Source organism: Phaseolus vulgaris, chromosome 6 (assembly GCF_000499845.2).
Source record: "Phaseolus vulgaris cultivar G19833 chromosome 6, P. vulgaris v2.0, whole genome shotgun sequence".
NCBI lineage: Eukaryota > Viridiplantae > Streptophyta > Magnoliopsida > Fabales > Fabaceae > Phaseolus > Phaseolus vulgaris.
In genome coordinates, this window is record NC_023754.2 from 22,905,338 (window position 1) to 22,926,807 (window position 21,470).

Genomic DNA, 21,470 nt, shown 5'->3' on the forward strand with positions numbered 1-21,470 from the left:
AGAGATAGATTCCATGCTCCCAAAACATTTAGAAAAAACTTATTTGCAGTAACAATGAACCAGTTCCCATGTTCCAAAGCCTCATTAGTTTATTTTAAGTCATATAATATTTTTCTTATTATGAAAATCTTGTTTTTTCATTGTCTTTTTTTTAGCCTCAAATTCAAAATTAGGAGGTTGTTAGTCAAAATTAGGAGCTAAAATTGAGGTCCACTCAAGTTATGAGTTCATACATCTTTCTTATACCTTCTTATAATATTTTAGAAACTTGTATATGTTTCTACAAACTTTTAGAACCTTCTAGAACATTCTAATTTTTTACATTATTTTTTTAGAAAAAAATAATAAATCACGTTATGCCTACTAATTTCTTCTTCGAGTTTCTTTACTATGTGTTTAAAATATGGAGTGGAAAAAAAAAGAAAATAAAGAGAAAGATAGTGAAAATTTAAATTATTTAGAAGAAGTAAAAGATAATCATTACAAGAAATTCATTTAATAGCAACCAAAGTTACACACCAAAATTAATTAATCACGATATTAACTAAATTAAATACTATTTTAGAGATTAAAAAATTATTTGTATATAAAGTGATTTTTATTATTCATAAAAATTTATAAAATGGTTTTTAAGTTGGTATCTAAATTAACTATCAAGATTTTAGCTACTAATATTTTAGATTTCAAATTAGTTTCAATTAGTCTTTTAGAAACTAATTTAGAATATAAAATATTAGTAGTTAAAACCTTGGTAGCTAATAGTTAGATACTAATTTAAAAACTACTTTAAATTTTTATTAATAATAGAAACTAATTTAGGTATCAATATTTTGTGTAGTCTCTAAAATGATTTCTAATCTAGTCCAATAGTAACTAATTATTTTGGTATCTAAAATTAGTTGCAATTTGATGATTTTCTTGTAAGGAATGTAAAGTTAAAAAAATGGAAAAAAAATTGTGCAAACTTGTAAATGATTATATTGATCTAATAAATTTAAAAATATGTAAAATAATATATTTAATAAATTGATCAAAATTTCTTTGTTGATATAAATTAGTTTTAGTAAAATATAATATTATATTATATGATATTATTTTTTCTTTTTATAATTATTTTATGAATTTAGTTTCACTATTATTTTCTTCTCACAGTTTTTATTATTATTGTTTTGTTAACGGATTACATTTTTGTATCTAATTAATTGTATGTGCTACATATTTATGAATGTGTTTTTAATCGATTATATGTTGATTTCTTTGCAAATATTATTTTTATACGAAAAAGAAAGATATAATAATTTAAAGTATTTTTTCATGTTTTTTTATTTTTTATTTTTTTGTCCATATTTTTCTTCGTTCCTATTACAAAGTAGATTTTAAGCATAATTCAACTCCATAAAACTGACTCACCTAACTGACTCATGGTGAGGCTTACACTCACTTATATATAATGAAATATTTTCATCTCTAGTTGATGTGAGATCTCCAATAACTCCTCACTTGTCTATGTAAATTCATCCTTTCAAAGAAATATACTCTTATTATTCTAACAAAGTAGATTTTAAGCATAATTCAACCCCATAAAACTGACTCACCTAACTGACTCATGAGGTGAGGTTTACACTCACTTATATATAATGAAATATTTTCATCTCTAGTTAATGTGAGATCTCCAATAACTCCTCACTTGTCTATGTAAATTCATCCTTTCAAAGAAATATACTCTTATTATTCTAACAATTATTCTTTAAAAAGTATTCTTTGTTTTGTTTTAGACAATTAGAAATAGGATAAGAGTGATATTTCTCAACCTATACTTAGAAGACTTACAATATTCACTTTTAAGAGGGATCACATTGAACGTTCATAAAGATTATGTTGATGTTAATAATCATGTAAAATATTGTACATTTCAAAATGCTTCTTGTAGAGTGTTTCTCTTAGTTTGAAATTTGAAACTTGACAATATATTATAACTGATTGTATTATTTGATATGCAATTACAATTATTAACCTTCTAGATTATATAAGTTTTAACCTCTCTAAATAAAGTAGTTTTTTTAATTTCAAATTGTTTAATTTAGAACAAAATTGGATTGCTAAATTCAAAACAAATATTTATCCAAATGAGCTAGCTAACTTTAACCTCTACAAAACAAACCTTGTTCTCCAACAATTTTCTGAGCCAAAACAATATGTCGTGGGGCACCAGTGGAGAGCAAGACAAAAATGAAGCTTTTGAAGGTTAAAAGAGTTATAATTAAAAAAAGTTGTAAAATGAGTATTTCAAAAAAACTGTAGAAGGAAAATATGGTGTGTTGGACAAAAATATTGTGGTGCAGGAAGTAAAAGCCCCTTGGTCTGCAGAGGCAAAATATTTTAGTCCGACATGTTTTGGTTGGGCATTGAACACATTAAAATGGGTTTCTTCTTGTGTGACCTCGATACTTCTTAAAATACAAAATTACTTTATTGATTTTATTTATTTATTTTGGAATAGGTGATTAAAAAATTATAGATTATAGAATCTTAAATGTATTTTGGAAATACTGAATTTTATAATCTAGAATACCTATTAAATACCTTTTAAATTTTATAATCCATAATATATAGAATTTATAAAGTATTTATGGATACAGAAATATCTTCAAAATTCTCTCATCTAAAAGGTGTAAAAAAAATACATTTTTAAATTATAAAAATTCAAAATGTATTTTTTTAAAACAAAATAATCTTTTCGTCTAACCGGTGCTAAAATAAACTGTCTTTAAAATGTTGTAGAAAATAAGTATGAAATAGTAAGAAGGAATAGGGCCTATTTTATACACAGTTTTCTTTGCTGGTTGTAGTTTCTTGGTACCTAGTATCCATTTTTTAGGGTATGATGACAATAAAAGGTTAGATCTATGCCTTCACCGGCCATTGTTTATTACCTAATACCTAGATACTCACCCTCCTTTGTAACTAAAAAAAATATATAAGGCAAGGCTTCTATAGCTTTTTCATATTTATCCTTATCGGACTAGATAATCAGCACAAAAATTGAAATAAATTTATTCAATAAACTAAAATTACATTATAGAAATTTTTATACTAGTTTAAAAGATTTGGATATTTCTCGATGGGTATACATAGAAAAACATAAACCTATTTTATAATAGTTAAATTACAAAATAGATATTAAACTTATTTTCCGTTAAAATCATTTACTTTAATTTCTCCATAGATATATATTTTCACATAATTAAGCCAGCATGAGCAAAAGCGTGTATCAATTATTCATCTGAACAGGTTTGAGAGTTGAGGACTTGTGAAGGTAGACGAAACCGGTGCTCCACTAAGTATCTCAAAAATACGCTAAATATCTCATAATAAGATAATTAATCAAAAGTAAACATATTAAATATTACAGGCATATTCAAAACACGTTTAAAAAAACATTAGAAAATGAATAATGCTAGATTAGTAGTGCTGCTTTTTCTAGATGTTCTTAGTAAAGTCTTAACAAGTTATTCCACTTAGTGGAATCTAGAATTAGGAAAGATATACATACACGTAACTTTCCAATGATTAAAATGTGGTGCATTTTGAGCTTTGGCTTCCTTCCAGAACGTTGATACTTAATTTGGTCATAATTTATTATAACAGTGTGCAATAAAAAGAAAGGTTTCAAACTTAGCCGAAATCCTGTCCCCAGATTTTGGACCTTTTGCTGAAAAAAAGATGGTGATGGTTAGTGGTGGCAAGAGAAAACGAAGATGATGGTATATTTTATGTTGAATAGGGAACATTGTCACAAGTTGAGCAGCAAAACTTGTTGCGATAATTGAGCTAAAGTTGGGGATGAACTAAAGCAACACTGGGAGGGGTCAAACTAGAAGCTTAGATGATATTTGATAATTCACACATCGAAATTTGGGAACTTAATTCAACTCAAACTGCTATGAGATGAGTCAAAGTGTTGGAACTTGTGGATGAAAATAACATAAATAATAGTGAGTGCTTTATTTTATTCAATTTTTTTTATCTCACTAAACTTTCATTAGTGCCCTTGTTAAGTCATATATTAAGTAGGGTAACAATAGTTTTACTTAGAAATAAGTATCATATCTCCAAGTCGTGTCCTGAAGTACTCTTCACAACATTGACTTGTAAGCTTAAGTAGGGTAAGGGTGACTTAAATTCAAACTCTTTCTCAAAGTGGCAAAAAAAAGTCTATGCATGAATTGAAGCCTTTTTTATTTGTAGGATTTTTTTTCTTGTAACTTAGAAATATTTATTTTTGTAAACGCAATTTGAAATTTGAATATTTTCTAAACCCTTACTCAAATTTTAATTCTTGTCTTCTAGATCTAGTCCTATAGAACTATTTTTTTTTTGTTCTTTCTCAATTTTGGATTGAATTATTATTATTAAGTTATAGAGATTAGCACAAATATAGATTTGATCATCCAAATTTGAATCATAATTATAGGTTATTTAATATAACATCTATAGTATTTTAGTTAGAACTTATAAATGGTATCTATAAATGGTATCTGAGTAACTTTATTTTCTTATTTCAAAATTAAAATATACTTCATTTCTTTTACTTTTTAAGAAACGAAGATAAGCATATTTATAATAGTTGCGTTAAATAAATAATTTTGAAATTATAAATAAATATGTAGTTATTTTGAAGAATAAATACTACTATTTATATTGTTCTTATTTGCAACAACTACTTTCAACCATAATATACCATAATATAGATGTGTTCATTCTCAATCCTATATTGTTAGAGGAATTTAATTAAAACTCATATTTATAGATTAAATCGTTAAACAAGTTAAAATCTCATATTAATTAAAGGGTTGAACTTAAACAAAACCTAAAACCACTAAAGTTCATCACAAAAAAAAGTATAAATAGGTTTCGAGAGGACAAATAAATGATAATTCTCTCATCGAGAAAGAAAAACAAATATTTATATCTCAACTTAGTTGGAACATATTACTTCTCATAAAGAATAGATGTAGTTTTCTACTAATTTTTTTTTTCTGTTTTGGAATTCAAAGTGTTACAGGTTTTTTAAAAGACTTGCATTATTATGAGTGAAATGTGTATTTAAAGTGTTACTTTGATCTCAATTTTAAATAAGTGAAATTATTAGACGTATTCGAAAAAATAATTAATAACACTTTTATATATAAAAAAATAAAAATAAAAATTAAGTTTATAGCCAACAAACATCTAAATAAAAATTTAAAAAAAAAACTAAATTTAAATAAAAAAAGTGTATTGAATATTAAATCACATAACAAAATATAATATGACACAACTTTTTCATTAATAAGTTTAGATAGATTATAAATATATGTTCATAGACTGAACCTGTTTAATCCTTAAATTATGCTAACTGAACCAACAAATCACATCTTAGAAAATCCTAAAATTTAAAACCTACATCCACGCATCCGAGATTAAACAAAAAAAGCCCTTCTGATTGGTTTAGGTTTGCCGCAAATCATTGTTAGAAAAGGGATTGGTCCATAATAATAATAGTTATTATTATCGTTATGTAGTGTAATTATGTTGTTACTATGTTGACTTGGTCTTAAGTTGCTTATTTAAAACTGTCTTTTATTGACTTTATCTTAGTTCTGTCTTTTTCTTATGGGAAGAAAATGATGGTGACTTCTTGAACATTGAGGTGTTAGATTTCTAAAATGGTGCATACAAAATCAACCATATAATCATAACTCACTCTGCAAGATATTTCTTCAGAACAAAGAAGAAATAATATTACAAACCTCCACCTATGTATACGACAGTCAATAAAAAAATAAAAGATAAGAAATAAAAAGTGAAAACTAAAGCGTTGTAATTGTTATACATTAATAGATTATAAGAAATCCATTTCTAGTTTCTTCATGAAAGATACAGTTATAAAATAGGTTTCTCCACATGAGAATGGAAAATCCATAAAATAGATAAGACTATAAGTTCAAAAATATTATCATATAAATTAAATCCTATCATTTTTACTTATTATTATTTTGTCTTTTGTTTTTTTAATAATTAGAGTTGTCTCTCAAATTGGATTATTCGACTCATTACAATTTATTAAGGATCGATCATTTATTGGATTAACTAAATTCGATTAATTTATCACTCACCACCACCAATTGGTAGCTTAAACACGTTAGTTCACTTAATTTAAACAATTTACATCTTTTATTTTTTTTATTCTTTCATATACTGATTTTTAATATAAAAACTGAAATCAAATTTAAAATTTGTAAAATAACTATGACAATTTTTTTTATCATATTAATATGTATATAATGATTATGACGTGTGTCAATAGAATGTGAGACAATTAATGTATATTTCTACCACCTTATTTTTTTTGGGCATTGCATTTTAAATCTCATGTTTTTAAACCTACATCCCGTATAAAGAAAATTACAATTTTATCCTTTTGAAATTTTGTATTTTATATTCACCTTTTGTATTTTAAAATGTATAATATATTTTTTTTTATTTTTGACTTGTGCATTTGGAAATAAAAAATACATTCTTAAAATACTTTAATTTAAAATACATTAATATCTTTTTGAAGATATATCTGATTCCAACAAAATATATCGAATTGTGCATTTAATAATATATTAATGAAAAGTATTGTCTGAATGAATATATAATATAATTTGAAGTGCATTTCTTTAGGGATAACTTTGTTACTTTTTACCCCTCATTGGGGTGCAAGTTTTAAAACATGAGAGTGAAAAATACAACATGCTGTTCTTTTTAATTATGTTAGAATATTGTTGGAATGCGTCAAAACATTTTTTATAGTTTTTTTTATCATGAGTTGGTAAGTCGAATTTTTATCATACATCCGTAAAAGTTTTACTGTGTTAATTTAGATTTTTCTAAATTTAAACATATTTTTTAAGTTTTTTATGGTAATAATAATAGATGAAAACCTTAAATGAATTACTATCTTAAAATATTATAAATTATAATATATATATATATATATAATCCAAATTAATTTTAATAGTAAAATTTGTGTGTTAAATTTACAGTCTTTTGTCTATATTATTACTAAAAAGGACAAAAAAATATCTTAAATTTTATAAAGATAAAAAAAGTAATATATAAATTTTTTGAGGACATGCTTATATATGAAATTTATAGGAACACAACGCACCTATTAGCAACATTACCTAATATATTTATAGTCCCAATAAAATTATTATATTTTGATTTCAATTCTTATAAAAAAATTATTCGGTTTTCATCCTTTAAAATTTTAAGATTTTATTTTTTACTCTAGCATTAATTACATTAGCTAACAACTGTACTATTAGCAAAACGGTTGAAAATTTATATTTTGTCACACTCACTATTGTTTCATAGATAATGTCAACATTTGACATCTCCAAAAACATATAGATCTCTTAAATAAAAATAAATTAATTTAACTCAAAATAAATTTTAGAAAAGAGAGCAGTAGTTTCATATTTTAGAAGGATAAAATCAAAGAAAAATGTTGGGACCAAAACCAATATTTATTCATTCTACGAAGACTAAAATCATTGATTTTAACTTTTTTAAGGTACTAAATATAAAAATATCAGAGAAAATAAAATAAAAACACAATCACTTTATAAAGTGATTACAGAACTATTTAAGTTAAAATTAAAACAAAAAGGAAAATTACAATTTATAATTTTATTTTGCTCTTATAAACAATAAAATATCAAATACCATAAATCAGATTATTTATCAGAATTTTTTATTCATGGTAATTAAAATGAGTATCAAGGATTTTACAATAATATTGATTGGTAATGAATAAGTATATATATTATTTAAATTTAATTTATTTTAAAAAAAAATAAAATCGGAGACTGGAAAGGAAACGCTGGTTTGGTGTGTGAGCTAAGTCCTAAGCTTGAATTGGGAGTTGAACGGATCTTCTAAGTCCCCCAACCAAACAAATTTTGTGGCCCACTATTATGTCACTCCACATAGGCCATACGCCTGGGCTGGGACCATCATGCTGGCCCATTCTCTTTTTTATTATTATCTTTTCGAAAAGTTACTTATCAATTTCCTATGCTTTAATTGTCTGAGCAATTTTATATAAAAAAAATTGTTATATATTTTTTAATTTAAAATATCATTATTTAATTATTTTCATAATTTATCTAATTACTATATATACATAACTAAAAGTGATGTTGACCTATATCTTAACGATCCTGCATTTAGTTCCTGATATAAAAAATTAAACTAAAAGAGAAATGTTGAATTCGTTAAATGTCTTTAACAATATTACTTGTTTATTTATTTATAATTATTAACTGACGAATACCATAACTGAATGAAAAGATACCTAACTAGAAAAATAAAAAGAAGAATTTAATAAGAAGGAGTATTTTGTATTATGAGGGAAAAGTGGAAATTAGGGAGGGTTTGGTGCATAATTCAAAGCACGTGAGAATTAAGAATGACACTGTGGTTGATTAGTGTGTTTTATGACGTAAGCAATGATTCAACTTCACATCTCCATGTATTAACAAATTTATATATTTTCTGCTTCACCCGCGTTTTAGGTGTAAAACAGAACTCTCCACTCAACCATCTTTTCTTTCAAGTCAAACACCACTACACTTAATCTTATCCCTAATTACTACATTTCTAAACAAAAACTCCTTTTTTTCTACAATTTTATTTTTTTAGTGTTTATGAAGATTTTATTGTGTTTTGTTCTTGAAAATAATTGTTGAAGCTCTACAGGAAAAGATGTTAGAATTACAATGGTGTGGTGCAGATAATTTTAAGGTTTAATTATTTTATAATTTTCGATATTTTAAATTAAGATTTGATTATAAATTTTATTTTATTGAGTATTTAAAATATTTTTTATTTTCAATTAAGTATTTGTAATTTGATTTTGTAATCGTTATTTTTATCTTTTTGTTTTAACTTGTTAAGGAGTTCTTTTGTCTCCATCTCCAATCTCTTTCAACTTATGAGTCTTGGAATGTAAAAAATTGAAGAAAGAAAGTCCAATCTCCTTCAACATATCAGTATTGGGATGGAAAAAAAGTTGGTTGACAAGTTGAAAAAAATTGAAGAAGGAAGAAACTAATTGATAAAATATTTTTAATAAAATTTTAATTTAAAAATATTTAAATTTATAAGTTAGTTAAAACTTAATTAAACCTAATTATATTCTATTGTTGACATGGAAAAAAAAATCTACACTTATTTTATCGGAAGAGTGTAGAAATGCGTTATAATTTTTTACTAATTAGAGTATAGATGATTGGGGTGTTGAGAACGGATCCTATATAAAGAAAGTTGAAAAAAAAGTATTAAAAAATTAAAAATCAAATAAACAAAAAATCAAACAGACTGCAACTTAAAAAAAGGTTTACTTTTAAAAAGTAAATTTAATTCAAATCTTTACATATTTTATTCATAAATTTATAACATCACTTTATATTTATATTTCTTATATATTTATAATCATCAGATAACTTATATCTATTTATGAAAAATATGTTTAATTAAATATAATTTTTATTAACTATTTGAGTTAAGGTACATAAATATAATTTTCAACTTGTGAATTTATATTCGATATAATATTTATTTAATTTTAAATAATATATTTAAAATGTTATACTATTATCATTTATATAGTGACACATAAATGACATACTTTATATTTTACATTATATATCTTACTATTTATTTAATATTAATAAAAAATAGTAGTAAAAAAATTAGGTGTGACTAACCCAATAATCCTGGCAAATTTATAGATGAAAGATGTGTTATACCATGAAAAGCTATGAGTATTTGATTCTTATTCAAGCATCACTGACAAAAGTAATAAAATAAAAATTAATTTTAGAGAAAAAAATAATTAGTTGCTATAGTGATTAAATTGAAAATTATTTTAGAGATTAAATAATTTTTTTTTTCTAAATTAGTTTCTATTATTGTTAAACGGTTTCTAAATTGGTATCTAAGTTAATTAGATACCAATTTAAAAATTATTTAGAACTAATAAAAACTAATTTAGAAATCATTTATTTTTAATTTTTAAAATAATATTTAATTTAATTATTATTATAATTAATTATTTTGATATCTAAAAATTGATTTTTATTTGATAATTTTCTTATATTACATAAGTTTTAGATTATTTTCTATAGTTTAGCAAGTGCATTATTTTTAGTACATATTGTATATAGATTGGGTAATCCTTGTACTTATTATTGATATATTATTGTTAAAAAAGTAGTTTTTAAACATAAATTTATTATTAATTGATTTATGTAAAGTGTTTCAAAACTCTTGTATCTATCAACGTAGAAATAATTAATATAAAATGTTGATAAAAAATAGCATTTATTATTTGAAGACATTCATAATTTATATATAATTAATAGGAGCATTAATTACCTTCTTAACAGTTTATCTCATAAAATGGTTGTTTAGTAAAATATTGAATTAATTTGGTATAAGAATGAGCATCCATTAATCTGGAGCCAAACTAATTAAAATGTTGGTTATCGTCCTAATTAGTATTAAGGAATTGGACAACGAAGTATTGACGTAATTGAATAGTGATTAGCGAGTAGTTTCATCACGTAATAAGAGACTACAAAAGTTATTTTCGGCTTTATCTAAACCTTATATGCCCAACTAATCACGCATTAAACATGGTTTTATTTCCTTTTACTATATTAATTAATATATTTTCGTTAAGTATGAACAAAATATATATTTCTTTTACTTCATTAAGCTACCCTTTTGGCCAAGCACAAAATAGAATCTGCATAATAGACCACAAGTTTTTTCTATCAATTTTTATTTCCTTTTGTTTTCATTCCCTTCGTTCACTAATCTACTAATCAATTTTCCCCAAAAAAACCAGTACATAATTTAGTTGCTTGGTCAGAATGTTCACTGTAAAAAATCATTAGCAACAATGAATAACAGATTTTCATGTAAAAATGTATTTGTATTTTTATTCAAAAACATTCATAGTTATTATATACTTTTACCCTTTTGGTTAATTAATGTTCACGAGAATAAGAGATAAATATTTTTTTATCGACAAAAAATAAATAAATAAATATGAGTCACTTTAGGAGTGATCAAACCCTTATACATCTTGAATACTTAACATTCAATTCAACATAACAAATACGATATCCCCTCGCAAACAGCAAAATAAACACTCGATCAACTTAAAACAAAATAACTTTTTTTTTAATCGAAAACATACATACTAGAGGTCAAGACACCAATCTGAAAAAGAAAAACAAGATGAAGAAACTTTGGAGGTAATCCAAGACCAAACCTTCAATTGAGCCGTGGAGAAGATTTCGAAATAATCGATCACTTCTCCGTTAAAAATGTGTTTATTCCAATGTCGACAAAAAAGATATATATATATATATATATATATATGTGTGTGTGTGTGTGTGTGTGTATGTGTCATGTTAGACTTAAAATAAACAAGTTGGTAACTCTAGAAATCACAATCGACTAAACTGTCCAAATCTAGTTTAGCTTAAATGAGATTAAGACAAATTAGATTATGTTTAACCGAGTTTAGTTTGACTTGTATTGAGCCACTAGATGAGGTCAGGACCATATCAACATTAGGTAGGATCGATGTCATGTTAAATTGAACTGAATTTACATGGATTTAGATCAAGTAAAATCAACGTCAATCTAATTAACCCAAATTACAAAAATATGAATTTGAGATACAAATTATTTTAAATTTTTACTTTTAAAGTTAAATTTGAATTTTTAAAATTTTAAATAATTTGATTAGTATAGTGAAATTCAATATTTTCAATTTCTTTCAAAATTTCTTACCTAAACATTATACTTTATCATGAAACATTTAAAATTATCGATACTCTCTTAAAATGTCTTATCCAAACATACTATAAGATTTTGAATTTATTACATGAAAAGTATTTGTGTCTAATATAAATAATTGATCCACGGATAAGATTTGATTAGGAGATAAGTACATAATTATAATTTGCAAAACCTAATATAAGACAATAGTTTTCTCTAACCATTGCATTATAAACAACATCTTTCTTCTTAATCTTGAAGATATGATTGATTCCATATACAAGCATAGGTTGCATATGAGGTTTGTTTTATTATTAGCTAGAGTATGATCATAACTAAATACTAATTGTAAAACATGTTTTTCCTTTTAGTGGAAAAGCCAACAAAAGAATCCACTTTCTTTGTTACGGGAAGGAAAGAACTTCCCTACATTTTGAGGAAATGACCTATGAAAGTTGACAAGAGACAAGAGTTGGTCACCATTAACTGTTGTTGACGCATACTTTAACTTGTGGCTGTGAAGGGTCTGGGGAGGCCTTTGAAATGCCTTAAACTTCAAAATCATGCATGCTTAATTATTATTTTTTATTTATAATTAAATAAGTTTTTTCTACTTCCAAATATATTTTTTAATACTAAAATTTTAATAAATATGTTAATTTGATGACATGATTTTATTATTTTTAACTAACACTATATATATATATATATATATATATATGTGATAAAGTGTTAGTACACCTACAAATATTTGAATAAGATAATGTTAACCCTAATGATTTAAGAATAACAAAATTAATGTCATATGTATTAAATGATATAAAAAATTTCAACACTTTTATTTATTTATATATATATATGTATGTATTTATTTATTTATTTACTTATGATTGTTTCATCACAAAACTTCACGCAAGTGATATGCATCATTGAAAATGATGTACACGGATAGAAAAGAGAAAAGGATTAAGTGCTTCCAATCAAATGCATGTCACTCAATAAAAATTCTGTTCGGTCATTTTAAAAAAATTTAATGTTTAAATTTTTAAATAAGAAGAGTTTCGGATATAAATATGAATAAGTTGTTGAGAAAAAAAACTGTAACTAAAAAAATATTATTTTATGTGTGTACTCTAATCCGAGACTATTTAATTACTGTTGACTAACCCCTCAATAATTTGGGGTGAATTAAGCCCATTATAATGTATTATGTAAATATATGTTTTAAATATTTTAATTTAATAATACATATAATTATACATATTTAATTTGAGTCAGTACATTATATATTACTAATATTATGTGTTTACATATTTTTATATAAATATCTTTGCAAAGTGGGTGGGGCCAGGGACCTTTTGCCTTTCCCAGCGGCTGAAAGGTATATGGACATAATTATTTGAATTTAATTATATTCTTTAAAATCTTTACTATTGTTTGTGATTGGATAAATATAAATCTGATTAATAAGTAAGATGTATTACCTATTACTAGTTTTATATTAAATAATTATTTTTATTTTTATTATATATTAAATAATTATATATTTATGTTGGGTGTTATATATTGTTATATTGTCTTCTATTACAAGTACTTCAATATAAATTTAAAAGTGGTTTGAATCATTTCCTAATTCCAGACAGCCTGTTTAAAAGAAAAGAGGTCCACTAAAAATAAGAGAATACACACTTTTATATAGATATTATTAGAATCTGAACTTTTGTTAGATAACTATTTTAAGTTTTATATAGATATTATTAGAATCTGAACTTTTTAGAGAACTATTTTAAGTTTTATATAGATATTATTAGAATCTGAACTTTTTAGAGAACTATTTTAAGTTTTATATAGATATTATTAGAATCTAAACTATTGTTAGAGAACTATTTTAAGTTTTGATGATAATAAAAAGAAATTTATTTTTTTTATCAATAATAATAAATAAATAAAATTAAAATGGATTAATAGAGATGATTTCGCAACATAATAAAAAAAGCTTAGCAGTATAGATTGGCTACAAAAATAAAATGTGTGATTTTCCAAAAAAGTTATTATATATGGTATTCTTACAACTATTTGATACCAAATGTCTTTTATTAAATTTTTCTTGTTTTCTTTTTTATTCTAATTGTTTTTTTCGGATGTTCGTAAAAGGTACTTGCAAAGATATTCTGACATTCAAATCAGTTCAGGTCAATTTTAATGATTTATTAATTTAAGATGCAGAGTAACATTATCTTTAATCATAAAGTCTCTTCTTATTTATATTATTCTTATGGATCTTATCCTATCACGACAATTACTACATGTCCAATAAATACATAACCATGCTTTGTTGCTCTTAATTAAAATTAGCACACTTAAAATGTGGATCCTTTTTTAACTATAAACATTATCGGACATCCGGTCTATTGATCTCTACGGAAATACCAAGAGATTGCTTACATGTTAACTAGCGAAGACCCAAAATCCGACTACCACTTACGTTTGTTATCAGAATTGTTATAAGAATTGGTATTTTTACAATTGGAGATCTTTCTTATAATTTATGTCCCAAACATAGCTTAAACTGTCTGAAACATATATAACTGGATAACTTATTTATAATTTATCTCTCAGCCATGAATGTGTTCCAAAATTGTGGCAATTTTTTAATTGTATTATAGTGTATTTTTAGGTTTTATAATTTTGTAACATACACAACTTCAGTTTTTGTTACAAATATTTGTAAAGAACAAACTCACGTCTAGTATAATCAACGAATGCCCTATAAAAGAAGTACAAACTTTCGTCCAAGACTAATAATGCAACTAATAACTTTTAATTTTTTATCTTTTTAAAAAATATTAATTAACCTTTTGGAAGAACAAAAGCACAGTGACAATATAATCTTCGGTGCCGTATAGACAAAGGAAAATACTAAGTCAACAATAACAAAATAACAAATAGAAAATTGTTGAACCTGTATCAAATTACTTGACAACTTAATTCAAAGAGATAAAATTTGTAGGATTCAATTTTCAACGACTTTGATTAGTTGCAATGCAATTTTGATTAATTAAAACTCTGAATTTCATTCAAAATCAATTCTAACTAGAAGTGATTTTGAGGGGAAAAAAGGAAATCTTAAACTTAGGGAAAATTTAAATTGTTGTTAAAAATAACATAAAAAATATCTATAATAAAGAAGGATGGAATATAAGCTTTTTTTGTAATCACTTATGATTAATGAAATTCTTAGTGACTAATGTTGAGATAACAGTTATAAAATCATTATATATATATATATATATTATTTTTTCAAAGTTTTTTTTTATTGGATAACACATTTTTTTAATGATCTTAAAAAAAACACTTATTTAAGACACTATTTGACCTGCTGTGTGGTTTTTTTAAAAAAATATTAATATATATAATATTTTATTAAATATGGTCTCTGATAAAAGCTTTTATCATCTAAATTGACATCATACTATTTACAATATTTAGTTTAATTATTTTTAAATATATTTTTTTACAATTTATAATTTTTTTAATACATCATTCAAAAATTAAAGTTTTGGAAACTTTCAACCAAAAATAAAATCAAATTATACCAGCAAATTTTATTTTACAAATTTATTTACGAATCAAGACCGATATGAACTCACTAAGAACAGTAATGAATTTTTAAAAAAATAACACTTGTTTGAAACAAAAAAACTTGGTAAACTAAATATCATTAATTTATAGATTGTTTACTATACTATGTTAAAATATTTCAAAATTAAGAGTATATATGAAGTTTTTATTGACTAAATGTTCCTTTTCTTCCTCTATACAAAAGTAGAGTGCCATTCGGTTTGCACCTTATTTATTCTATTTCAATTACGAATTTCTTAAAATTAGTAAATGTTAGAACAACTTACATGTATTGTTTAGCTCCATTAGTAATTTTGAGTATAAATTTTAAGAATACAATTTTCTTAATATAGAAAATAAGTTATCAGACATTTATAATAGTATTATCTTGATAGAGTGTGATTTATTTTATAAAAAATAAAATGATTGTGTTTTATTTTAAATAGAAAAAGTTATAAATGAACAGTATAAAGTAGATTTACATTAGGATTTAATAACAAACTATCGATGTGATAATTTGTTAGTTTACTATTATAATGATTAATATAAAAATTTGTATGAATAATAATTTGTGATTAGATTTCACACACATTAAATTCTTAAAATATTAAGGAATCTAATTCAGTTGTTTGAGTAACTGATTCAAATTCCTCAACATATTCTCAATTCTTACTTAAAAAGGTATCAAATTCCTAAAATAGTGATTTTGAAAATATAAAATTTATTGTGATAGTTACTACTAATGAAGAATCAATGAAAGATAATGAAGTTGATATTCCCTAATTTCTTTAAATTAAAAGAAGTGTTGTATTAGGGTCATCATTAACATACACTAAAATTAAAAAAAAGAAAACAAAAAGGTGGTATTATTATGTGTTGTTGTTGTTGCAATGGAAAAGATGGCGACAGGTGAGTGTGGTTGGATGATAAGTTTAAGGGCGCAGGTTCATTGTAAGAAAGGGTGGGGAGTGTGTTTCCAACAGTGTTGAGACGGAAGAATATGTAAATGTTGTGTCGTGTGGGCATAACATCGCACATAGTATTCTCAGATACCTTAATGCTGCAATCCAACTTTAGTTCCTTCAATGCCCACGTGGGTTCTCCATGGGCCCCACTTCTTGACTCCTAAGTCATCATCTTCCTGCTAGAATCGTGAACAACAAACATAACACTGCAACAACTCAGACGTGGCTCCACGATAAAAGCTTAAAAAGTCTTCGCAATTCTTTGTTTTCATGTGGAGTCCAGTTATGTACTTCCCTCTTTTTGTACTACTGGAATACGTTTCTCATACCTCTATCTAACGTCAATGGTTCTCACTGCTAAATTTTAAAATAAAAACTCAAAACAAATATTAACATATTCAGCATATATTTGCCTAAGATAAACAAATAAATATAACACATCTTGCTGTATTTGAATAAATTAAGCCATGTAGCATTACCTTAATGCATCCTTCATCTTCGTTATTATAATGACCTAGTTTATTATTTTGGACGATACAAAAAGTATAATACTTTTTTTGTCACATTCCAATAAAAAAAAAAGTCGATTTTTTGCGTGTGTTACTATCCGTTATGAGAACATTGATTAAATAAGAAATAAACATTGTATTTGATCATTGTTATTACATTCTTATTTTTCTTAGACGTATGTGATTTTTTTTCAACAAAAAATTAATTAATTTAAATGGGTTACTTCAAAGATATTTTAACCCTTATAAAAAAAATAGAAAAACAACCTTCACCATCAAACGTAGAAGCACGTGGTTATTAGCTTAGATTGTACACACACGTAATTCTGAAGAAAAGTCTTTCAGCACAAGTCTTATGCGTGATGAAATTTATTTATTAGTAAAATATTCGGTATTTAAACAAAATGTGTTAAGAATTCAAAGTTAACTAAAAATATAATTAGCCACATCACTTTTTTTTATACTATTATGCAAAAATGTTGGTGTTCTTGTAAGGATTGAAACTGTGAGAACCATCTTTCTTGTTGCTCGATCAGTTTTCATCTTTTCTTCATTTCACTAAACAACTTCATTCATCTTTTTCACTAGTGTATTTCGTAAACTTTTGATTTGGATAATATCTGCAAAAGGTACTCCGATACTCAAGTGAACTCTCGGTATTTGGTGTTTAGTACAATTAATACATGATGATGACGTACTTTTTTTCTCAAAATTTGTGACTATTTATATGATTATAAGACTCATTTGTCATTGAGATAGATTAGAATTTTGGATCATAATTAAGAACATATTATCTAATACTTAATCACTATTTAGTCACATTAACCTTTTGTTCAAATTTAATGATATTTTTCCTCTGGATCGATTCAACCTGGTTCCAAAATCTTCAATGATCGTCTAGTTGCGATGGGAGTTTAGTTTTGGATAATAATACATTGACAACCCCAATTTTTTATACAATTACATTACAACTCTCAATACTATTATTTTAATATAACAGGTTGAAATATTCCTAAAGTATACAATTTTTAATTAAATTTTTTTTTATAAAAAGACTATTATTTTAATATTTTTTATATTATTTAATTACAAATTTAATCTTTACTATATATATTTATAAACTCATTATATCAAGCATTATATAACTCCAAAGAGTTTTCAAGCTACCATTTTTCTTTAGTTTTATGATTTATTTGGAATATAATATAATATAATAGAAGGGAACGGGTGGCAAGTTCTAAACAGCTCTTTGTTGGGACCACATGGGATGGTTGTGGTGTAGGCACGCGGCCTACAAAGATACCCCGCCGCCACGACCATCTTGTTTCTCTCTCTACTATTCCTTCACGTTTTGCAACTCACACTCTGCACGTGCACTGCAGGATTTTACCAAAGCACCCCTGAGGGCATCTTGGCTTCCATGGATTGGACTGAAAGTTGGTCATTTTGGATCATAGTGGAGCTCTGTTCGTACGAAATCCAACAAGGCGTGAGACTTGGAATCGTACTTAGGTGGCAAATTAACCTTTATGATCATTAACCATCCTAATAATGGAGCCTTATGTTTTAACTTTTCTATGTTTTGTCGCCAAGGGCCAACTTCAACATTGGGTGCCAATAATACAACACCACGTCTAAATATATTACACTTCCTTTCCACCTCTTTTCTAACCATCTAAACGCTTTGCGGGCTTTGGTTCAGCTCCCATGGACAACCCTTTTCAACTGGGATTACTTATTACTTCTATAATAAATAACACTTTTTAATACGGATTTCACAAATCACAAAAGCCTTCGGCTATGGAATCATTTTTTTACACGTCTTTAGGATATCATATATAATTTAGTTTATTTGTACTATCATGCATTCATAATGCACTCACTACTACTCCTCTCTAGCTACCTTGCTACCTTCTTAGGGAATTAAGATGGCCGGAATCCAAATTAAATAAAAACCGAACATCATTAATAATTTCAAAGAATGAAATCTCATATAAAGAAAACTCAGATTACAAATATTTCCCACACCCCCTCTAAACTAAGGAAAATCAAAAGAACAATAAAAAGATGGTACAAATTAAACTTAAAAGTGTAATTCACATTTTTCTTCCCTTTGCTCTTCATATCCTTAGTTTAAAATCTATGTTCATCGTGGTTCCTACGTCTGTGTCCTACATATGAATTTATTCTATTTGCTTCCTCATTTTTCTAGCTACACATATAATTTTATCTTCTGTAATAGCCCCTTCTGTTTTTTTTTTTACCCTTTTGTAAAGTCCCCGTTACTCCTCCTACCAATGTTTCACATGTTGTCAGTGAGTTGTTGGAACAATAACATGTTTTCAACGTTCCAGAAACCGTTGTATGTGTCCCCATTACTCTGAATCCACGGGGTGTTTGGTTCCATGGATTGGAAATCCAGCTGCTGAGAGAACAACCCGGATGGGCTTGTGATGCAATCCAAAAAGCTGAGTTGATCTTGTACTTGTGGGTAGTAATCAGGATTAGGGTTATTGTTATTGTTACTGTTAACAACCGTAACATTATTGTAGTAATCCTGAGTCAACTCCGACACAGGTGAAACCTGAGTCCCAAACGAATCAGATGATGCACCAGTGCTACTGTTTTCTGGAGTGTAACTTTGTGAACCACCGAAGTTGTTGTTCATAATTGCTGGACTCAACATCATGTTCCCACTGTGCACCTCAAAACTGTTGTTAAGGTTGTTGTTGTAGTTGTATGTTGTATTATTGTTGTTGGTGATGGTTGTAGTAGCACTGGCAGAAGCCGTGGGAGAACCGGCGGTGGCGGTGGCGGCGGCGGCTTGAATGCGTTCCACCAGCCTCGGCATCCAAAGGTAGCGCATGGCATCCTTGAATTGCTTGCTATTCACGTCACATTTGAGTTGTTTGGCGTGCTTTTGAACACGAGTTCTCCAATAATTCTTGATCTCGTTATCAGTTCTTCCAGGCAAATATTGAGCAATTTTAGACCACCTGATGAATAAATATAAAACATCAAACAATCATAAAAATCTGAAAATATAAAAGCACGGCGAATAATTTAATTTAAAAACTGGCCTAATGGTTGGTTGCATGAATATATACAGTTTTGAAAAATGCTAAATGCAATTGGTGTTTATGTTTATAAGCAAGATAGACAGAAGAAACAGAAATGATGTGATGAAAAATAGAAAAAAAGAAAAAGGTAGAAGATATTTATGTAAACAATGGATATTTGATTTTTTGCATACCGGTTTCCCCAGCGACCATGGAGCTCGAGAATGAGAAGCTGTTCTTCAAGAGTGATGTTGCCACGACGAACATCAGGACGAAGATAATTCAACCATCTCAATCTGCAACTCTTGCCAGTTCGTTTGAGTCCTGTAACAAAAGAAATTGCTTGTATTGGTAAAGTCTTGAGGTTGTAATGAAGGAAATAAAGAAAGAGCATTTTGTTTTTCCTTTATGGTACTTTATATTTTGAGTGTGCGATTTGGAGTTGTGGTATGAATTTTCACACCTCTTTTTTCTATTTTGGCAAATGGGGATGCGGCCAAGCAACTATCGACAACCTATAATTACATATTTCATTTTATGCCCCCACCACGAACAAGTATATGCCATTATAAAGTCCTAGCCAAAATAATCCACTACCATATCATGATGCCCTTCTACATATATATTAGAAAACCGCAAACTTTGGCTTTTTCACCCAACAAATTGATTGGTGACGAAACGGGACGAGAGGAGAAGAGCTTTTCATAATCATAGAGGTGTGAAAGATAGAGAGCCAGTGTTTGAAAAAAATAGTGGAACCAATTGGTGTCAACAATTGCAATCATCAAATATATATGTACATCACTAGTAGTAATACATATTATATTGGGATGAAAATTGTAAGAAAGAAAGAAAAAAAGTTATGTTATGTTACCAGCTGAACGTGCAAGGGAATTCCATCGACCTTCTCCGTGATTGGCAATGTAATTGATGAGAGCAAGATCTTCATCGACGGTCCAAGGACCTCTTCGAAGATCTATCTCGTCTTCACTTTGGACTATGGTGCCTGTTGAGTTGCTTACCCTTCCTTTCACTTCCATGAGTCACCCCACTTGGATATAACTTTGATTGATTGATTGATTCCAACCCAAAGCAACAACAAAGATAGCTTTTGATCTAAGAAGTGTGCTTGAGTTGAAGAGGTAAAGAAATCAAGAGAGAGAGAGAGAGAGAAAGAGGGTTTTGGCTTATTACGAAGAGGATAAAGAAGGGTGGGGGCTTTATATAGATACTCAAGCATGAAGCTTTGAAAATTGGCAAAGAAAAGAAAAAATAAAAAATAAAAGAAAGAAAGGAGAAAACGATGGAGTTGGAAGGGATGATGAGAGAGAGAGAGAGAGAAGAAAGTAAGGTGAAGTAGTAAAAAGATAATGATTTAATTAACCAAAACTTAAACTAATATTACGAAGAAAATTATTATTATT

General features: G+C 26.5%; 1 protein-coding gene across 1 annotated transcript; it reads right to left on the reverse strand.

Annotated features, from left to right (window-relative positions):
- Positions 1-18,952: 18,952 nt before the first annotated feature.
- LOC137831964 (transcription factor MYB78-like) lies at positions 18,953-21,241 on the reverse strand. The gene is made up of 3 exons (XM_068639886.1): positions 20,921-21,241; positions 20,241-20,370; positions 18,953-19,983 (listed from the first exon to the last, which is right to left on the reverse strand). Exons 1-3 carry the CDS (start codon positions 21,084-21,086, stop codon positions 19,290-19,292), a joined length of 990 nt encoding a protein of 329 aa, XP_068495987.1. The 5' UTR covers positions 21,087-21,241; the 3' UTR covers positions 18,953-19,289.
- Between the last annotated feature and the right edge of the window lie 229 nt (positions 21,242-21,470).

Coding starts and splice junctions, on each gene's coding strand:
- LOC137831964 (XM_068639886.1), bottom strand. CDS start 21,086: ATGGAAGTGAAAGGAAGGGTAAGCAACTCAACAGGCACCATAGTCCAA. Junction 20,371..20,920: donor TTCCCTTGCACGTTCAGCTG/GTAACATAACAT, acceptor CTTTTGTTACAG/GACTCAAACGAACTGGCAAG. Junction 19,984..20,240: donor CATGGTCGCTGGGGAAACCG/GTATGCAAAAAA, acceptor TTTATTCATCAG/GTGGTCTAAAATTGCTCAAT.